Source organism: Sinocyclocheilus anshuiensis, unplaced genomic scaffold (genome assembly GCF_001515605.1).
Source record: "Sinocyclocheilus anshuiensis isolate Anshui unplaced genomic scaffold, SAMN03320099.WGS_v1.1 scaffold773, whole genome shotgun sequence".
NCBI lineage: Eukaryota > Metazoa > Chordata > Actinopteri > Cypriniformes > Cyprinidae > Sinocyclocheilus > Sinocyclocheilus anshuiensis.
The window spans coordinates 176253-184509 of NW_015539930.1; the positions used below are offsets into that span (position 1 = coordinate 176253).

At 35.1% G+C, this 8257-nt stretch overlaps 1 protein-coding gene across 1 annotated transcript in view; it reads left to right on the forward strand.

The window, feature by feature from the left end:
• The window catches only part of galnt18b (UDP-N-acetyl-alpha-D-galactosamine:polypeptide N-acetylgalactosaminyltransferase 18b), a 133873-nt gene that overhangs the window by 117018 nt on the left and 8598 nt on the right, over positions 1 to 8257 (forward strand). Inside the window, exon 10 of the mRNA XM_016483919.1 lies at positions 4965 to 5129. Coding sequence (XP_016339405.1) covers positions 4965 to 5129 — 165 coding nt within the window. The remainder of the gene's footprint in view (positions 1 to 4964; positions 5130 to 8257) is intronic.

Below are 8257 nucleotides of genomic sequence, written 5' to 3' on the forward strand. Positions count from 1 at the left end.
TATTTATTTAAATGTTTCTCTAAACCTCCTTTTCCCCTAAATGAACTTTCCTTTTCAGCTGATGCCAAATTTCAGCAGACCCCCAAATATGATCTTATTGTATGATCTCTATATGTTTAATATAACTAAACGTAAATAACTTGAACACTATATACAACCACACACCCACACATTATATAGACATGTTAAATTAGCTTGATATGTTTTTAATGTTAGTATATATTTAATATTTAATTATTCTACACATATAAATGGAAATAATGGAAAAAAAGGTCTGTAAAGTCGACATGGAATCAAAATGAAGTCTCTCTCTATATAGGGTTCATTTTGATTCCATGTCGACTTTATAGACCTTTTTTCCATTATGACCAGGTTTATTTTAAATCAGCGAATCAGCACCATACCATTAACCTATTTTATTTAAATCCAATTATTTTTACCTTTATATGTGTAGAATAATGCGTAGTACCAACCTGGGACTAGTCTAAAAGCCTGAAGTCTTGTTCTCAACCCAAATACCATCAAGAAAAAGAGTTTTATGTTAAAACACTTTGGTAATATTATCTTTTGAAACTGAGTATGGCTTTCAGGTACTTTATACACCACTGACTGAAATAATAATTGAGATTCTGAATATGGCTTCTATTATTAGTTGGGTGTGAAATATGTAAACCATTGCGTTTAGTTCTACTCTCGCTGACTCAAAATGTTGTATCGGTGTTTGTTTGTTTTTTTGAGAAATTGAGCATTGTAACCAGTCACAGACATCTGCTGAGTACATAAAAGCAATGTCTAGAGGTGTTTAACTTTGCCTACACTCTTAAAAATAAAATATCTTTATTGGCATTGATGGTTCCATGAAGAACCTTTAACATCCATGGTACCTTTCCATTGCAAAATAGGTTCTTTACAGTGGAAAAAAGGTTCTTTAGATCATTAAAATAGTCTTTTAAGAAGAAAAATTCAAATTCTTTTAAGAAGTCTTTTAACAAGTCTGAACAGTATGCTAGGTGGTAGTTTTTTCCACATTCATAATAGGACACAAAAATAGAACACAAAAGACATTCAAAAAGATGGTACATTGGCATAGACACAAAAGATTTATTCTGCAGTGACAGTCAAGACCAAACACCTAAGACCTCGGTCCAGACACTGAGTCATTGAGTAATTGAGTAACTACAAGATCAAGACACCAAATCTGTCACATTATAATATTCTGTGACAGCTGTATTTGTTTATAACGGGAATGAACATCAAATTACCACATAAATAAGTATAATATTGAATGTCAAAATTAATAATTGCAATTACAAAACCAAAGGAAAGAGTCATCAATTATGATTTTCACTACAATAATGCAGCACTTACATCTGAAATGGTGGACTGAGAATGTGATTCATCATTAGGACATGAGGTGGTCAGCATGGTTTCCCTTTGAGGTGCTGTTCTATTAACATTTCCAACCAGCATGATAATTGCAATGGCTTGCTGTCCTTGTTTTTCTCTGAATGTTGTAGATCAGAGCAGGGTTTTTACAGAAATAGCTGTCCTTTTCATTAATCTTCAAGATACGCTGTAATTTGCTGTTTGATTTTCAGATTTACCTGCCTGTACAGGCTTTTGTCTTTATTGATCATTATAAGATTTTGTTTTTGATAATGCTTCTGTTTCAAATCTAACGCTATTTGCTAATATTGCTGTAAACGTTTACATTAACATTAACATTAGCTGACATTAATATGCTGATTATTGGATATTAAAATTTTTGAAAAGCTCAGTTAACAAAAACTGTGGCATAAAACAGTACATAAACAGATAAGTGGCAACTGGTTAACATTATTTTTCGTTTCCCACATGGCCATAAATATGTGCATGTCAGGGGTTTTTAAACTGTGGCCCAGGGACCCCCAGGGGGCTGCAAGTGGTGATAGAGAGTCCTTGAAAAACTTAAAAAATAAAAATTTTTAAATTACAAAGTGTATTGTAGGGTGTTAATTAATTGACATTAAATATTAAATATATATTAACATTAAATACATAAAGCTAATTTAACAAAAATAAAATAAAAAACTTTTTTTTAATTACAAAGTGTGTTTTAGGGTGTTAATTCATTGACATTAAATATTAAATATATATTAATATTAAATACATATCAAGCTAATTTAACATGTCTATATAATGTGCGGGTGTATATAGTCTTAAAATTATTTACGTTTAGTTATATTAACATATAGAGATCATACAATAAGATCACATATATATATATATATATATATATATATATATATATATATATATATAATGAAGTCTCTCTCTATATAGGGTTCATTTTGATTCCATGTCGACTTTATAGACCTTTTTTCCATTATGACCAGGTTTATTTTAAATCAGCGAATCAGCACCATACCATTAACCTATTTTATTTAAATCCAATTATTTTTACCTTTATATGTGTAGAATAATGCGTAGTACCAACCTGGGACTAGTCTAAAAGCCTGAAGTCTTGTTCTCAACCCAAATACCATCAAGAAAAAGAGTTTTATGTTAAAACACTTTGGTAATATTATCTTTTGAAACTAAAGATTGCCAGAGGACTCTCTGAACTTCAAACAAGAGAAAATCCTTCAGGAGAGAAACACACCTGCCTTTCAATCCGCTGCTCAGTGTTCTCTACAAACTTAAGGAGCAACAAATGGAGCGCTCCACACTTTTCTACTGCGTTTTCGCTTCAGAGCTTCCATTATAATGACACATTTGAAGAATTCATTCATGGGTGAATACTTTTTTATGCATGAGACAACAAGCAATGTTAAGTTTGTGACTTAAGCAGCGATTTGCCTCGGCCAGAGTGGCTCTGGAGAGACTAGCCTGACTTGCCTGCCAGATGTTCCTTAGCTCCTTGGCTGCTCCCCTTATGCTCAGCTTCTCTCACACGTTCAGTCACACAGGAACATGCACTACACACACTAACGGCATCCAAGTTTCTTAATCCTACATGTCATTGAAGGTTTAAGCTCCTGCAGGCCATCTGGAGTGAGTGCCGGTGATTCTTCAGACAGATGCCACTGGTGTTTCTGGCTCACACATTGCCACCCCTTCCATCACAGGAAATTACATCAACAACACAATTAGCAGTGCTTCCTTTTGAATCTTTGACATGTTTGGCATGTCCTCGGTGACACAATAGTCATTGTCTGTCACATCAAATCCTGCAACCATCCAATTAGTTCACATTTCAATGAACTTTTAAAGTGAAATGCCCGGTGACTGGCACTAAATGGTGAGATACATTTTCTCAGAATCTGTTAATTGTGACTGTTGTAGCGAATCAGCTCATTCATGGGGAAATATGAATAATTAATCATAAGCAATGTTTTATTTGTATGTATCACAGCAAATTGATACGGTGAATGGTGCCTCTACACTAAACCCTAACCGAAATATTAACAAAAGTAAATGTGAGATAAAAACACATTTGTTGAAGCAACCATGCCATTTTAGCTTCCTTTTACGATGCTTTGAGCTCACGCCCAAGTGCTCTACATCGCAAGTGCAGTACTGTACCAGGTGCGCTACCGAGCATGTTTACTACAACAGAAGAGCCAAACATATACAGCTGGTTATGTGATACAAACATCAAAATGTATTAGTTTACAAATCATGCATTATGGTAAAAGTGTTTTGAAGTCATACATAGTATTGTGCAAGGAATGACACAAAAGTATTTATTTATTGACAATTTGCCACATTATCATTTGTGTTAAAAGTTGTTGCTGTTTTACTGCCTTCACTGTTCATTTTGACTGAAAACCAAAATGAACACTAGATGCAGTAAAACAGTTTAGCAAAAATGAAGGCAGAGTCACATATTTCCAATGTGCCTAGTTGCAAAAATAGCCTGTTTAATTCTAAGGGTCAGACAGATGGTGGAAGATGGTCATAAAAAAATCATAGCATGACTTTTGTGCTGCATAGAACTGGACTAACATTATAAGTGGACCACATGGAAAAAAATACACTGATAAATATGTATGATATGACCCCTCCAATACAATGCTTATAAAGGTGTGTTTTTCACTGCAAAAGTATAGGCACTTTAGGTAGAGGCTAAATGTGACCATATTTTCTGAAGTGTTAATGCACTGAGATTCAGTATGAGTGTGTGTAATGCCGAATGCTAGCTCTGAATAATGCATTGCTTAGTCAACAAGTCAACAAAGAGAATTATACTAGTATGGCAAATCCTAAAAAGCTGTCACATGAAGAGCGGAATAGGTTTATTAGCATATCCCCAAACCTTATTCAATAATTAATTATATTTAGAGCATTCAGATATGAAACATCAAAATATTAACATATCAAATAAATGCTTTGTAAATTGTGTAAGTGAGAAAATGTGAATTATTAAAGAAAAAAACGAAAGAAAAAGAAAAAAAAACTGACAAAATATGCAAGGTGTCCTATAGTAGAGTACATAAAGAATAACTCAGACATGTGACTCGTACTGTATATGCAAGGTGTATTTTTAATAATAGTTGGGGAAAATAACAAGTTCATATTTTATAATTTATTATAATAGTTAATATTTATTCATTCATTCATTTAAATGACCCCTTACTTAAATGAGTCGCATGGCAGAGTCATTCTTTATGTGCACTATTATTTTGTGTGCCGCTTTTTTTTCCCTTTACTTTCAGAGTATACCACAATTCTTCATAATATGTTTGAAAGCACTAAAATGTGCCCTCCATCTTGAGTTGATTTGAAATCTCACCTTTAGCTTATGTATTTTCATGGTCTGCTGCATGGAGATGTCTCATGACATGAGATATAGACATTTATCGAACAGTATTGAATGGTTCAATTGCGTCTCCACAGTAGCTTATAAATGTAACATGACTATTTGCTGCCAGACGTTTACTCTGTAGCCTGGTTTTATTCACGAGTCTGCTCTGTCATTGCAGAATGTATACTACACCAGCACTCAGCAGTTATTCGTGGGCATCTTGAGCCCCACCATTGACGATGATGACAACAAGTGCCTGGTTGATGTGAACGGCCGGCCACGGCTCACTGAGTGCAGCTATGCTGTGGCTAAACGCATGAAGCTCCACTGGCATTTTACTCAGGTAATACACACCTGCTGCACAGTCTGCGTTCCCATATACAACAGGTTTCTTATTCCCAAGGTGTTGAATACTGACACTTTCATAAACTGCATTAAATTGTTATATCTTCATGAAGTGAATAGCTCACCCAAAAATAAAAAAAAATTGCTGAACATTTACTCACCCTCTGATCATTCAAGATGCAGATGAGTTTGTTACTTCATCAAAACAGGTTTGGAGAAATGTAACATTACATCACTTGCTCACCAGTGGATCCTCTGTGGTGAATGGGTGCCGTCAGAATGAGAGTATAAAAACATCACAATAATCCACAAGTATTCCATATGACTCCAGTCCATCAATTAACATCTTGTGAGGCAAAAAGCTGTGTGTTTGTAATCAACAAATTCAGCATTAAGATGCTACTTCCAGCTAAAATACGAGTTCTTTATCCATAATGTTGCCTTCTCCAAGTGAAACGGTCATCTCATCTGAATCAGGAAATTATATAGCCACAGATCAAGCACCTTTACACGCAAAAACAGTCTAAAACAGTTCTGAATTAATATGTTGGTAGATTTTGATGTGAGTGGACAATAGAGGATGGACTTTTTCACTGGAGGATGCGTTATTATGGATTATGGATTTTTTTTTTCTTCACAGAAGTGACAGTTTAAAGTTAAAACGCCTTTAAAGGTGGATTTATATCTTACAAACATGCAGCTTTTTACCTCACAAGACATTAATTCATGGACTGGAGTCGCGTGGATTACTTGTGATGTTTTTATCAGCTGTTTGGACTCTCATTCTGACGGCACCCATTCACTGCAGAGGATCCATTGGTGATCAAGAGATGTAATTCTAAATTTCTCCATATCTGTTTAGATGAAGAAAACTCATCTACATCTTGGATGGCCTGAGAGTCAGTAAATTTTCAGCAAATTCTCATTTTTGGGTGAACTGTTCCTTCAATTTCTCATGATATCCTGCTTATAATTTTGTTAGCTATATGTATCTGAAAAAGTAGGGGTGATATTTTGGGATATCAGTTTCTGTTTTAACTAACTAACATTAAGGTTTTAAGGTTACTGTTTTAAGCTGATGTTTTTGTACTTCTGCTCCACGTGAGGTGTCATGTTTTGTTAGGGACAGGGTAGTGCCTTGAGCATGGATTGAAGTTTGAGAGTGACTGCCATGATGAAAGTTGATGTTGATAAAGTTCACGTTTTAGTCATCCAACTAAAAACGAAAACGCTAACGAAACACAACACTTCAGTAGAGCAGAGCTCCTTGAGAAGACAAGAGATTAAAATATGAATAACTACAAACTAATTAATATTGCTGAGTCCAAATGAAAAATTAATTTTGATGCCCTTTGTGACAGTGTAATAAAGGCAAAGGTTTCTCACTGAAAACAAACCTGCATGACTTTAAAGACACTAAGAGGCACCTCTACATTTTGACATTCAGAGCTTTTTGCCCTAGTACTGTATTTGGTACCTCGGGAGTGAGAACAGTTTGTAATACAAGAGAGAAGTCTGTAAATAAGTAAAATGAAATATTTTTTTTGAAGAAGTCTTTTGTGGAGGAGTATTTGGTCATTAGTTCTCTTCCGGACCTCTAATTAGAGCCACAAAGGTCAGGTGGAGTCATACATTCCTCAGCTCCTTTCAAATGTAAAGCTCAAACGCATCATCAACTCTATTATTCCCCTAAATCCTTTGAGTTCATATAATGAAGATAAGCCATGAGTGTAATTGTAAACCGTTTTGATTTGCTCTTTGGTTGCTGGATAAGGAAATCAGCTGATTAAATATAGCCTTAAAGTTGTGTTTTCAAAACCTCCTCAACAAAATAAGTGGCACATCAAACTAAGGGGCTCTTCTGAGATCCAGATACAAAAGGACTTTCATATTTTATAACATGACTGGTGCTATTTTCAACTAAATGCAATTTTGATAACTAGGGCAATTTATTGTGTCAAATTTGTATTAATTATGTAAAATGAAAATTGCTGCTTTTGCACTTGTATGGAGGTAAGAAGCAGGGCTATTATTGATGTAACTAAAACTATTTTAAACATTTTTGTTAATTGAAATGAAAATTGAAATAAAATATACATAAATGGCATGCATGGGGGAAATAAATAAAAACTAAAATTAAAATTGTAATATTTTACCTAAATATTTTAAAAGATAACAATATAAAATTAAAGCTACTTCAACGTTTTTATGAAAACTATAATGATGTAATAATACTAAAATGACACTGGTAAGAAGGCAGAAAGGTACATCCAAATCTGGATCTCCCAGAAAAAGTATTGTAGACAACGAATATTTGCTCCGTTATCTCTAAAGCTCACTTGAATTTGTTCTAGATCATTAGACATGATGTTATGGTGCCTTGGAAGCCTGTCTGACAGCTGTTTACTTAAGAGGTACTTTCATACACAGATGCTGTCTGTTTAGTCACTGACTGACAAGGCAGTGAGGCAGCAAGGCAGCTGTCTGAGGTTTCAGACGCAGCCATCATCTTCCAGCGGAAGAAATATAGTCATGGCTGAAGGGTCCCCTTTAGACATCCCTATATTCATAATATAGAGCCTTTTGTACCTTATTGCTCAAATATATGTATATATAAATAATATTACAAATATTTAATACTGTATTTGTAAATATTTTATTATATTATATGATTATAATACATGGTAAAAACAATGTAAAATTTTTTTTATCATTATAACATCTTTATTTTCATCCATTCACAGTAGATTTTGTCATTTCTACTTTAGAAATGTGTTTGTCTTCCATTTTTAATCATTAATTGAATTTAATGTAGAAAAGCTTAAAAAATATAAGTCTAACGGGGTCCTGGAGTGCGCTCTGGACTGGATTCAGGGACTGGAGCCCTCCTTGGGCTAAACTCGGGGACAGGGGCCCTCACTGGGCTGAACTCGGGGACAGGAGCCCTCCGTGGGCTAAACTCGGGAACAGGAGCCCTCACTTGGCTAGACTCGGGGATAGGAGCCCTCCCCGGGCTTGACGGGGGATCAGGAGCCCTCCCCGGGCTTGACGGGGGAACCGGAGCCCTTCCCGGGCTTGACGGGGGATCAGGAGCCCTTCCCGGGCTGAACTGGGGATCAGGAGCCC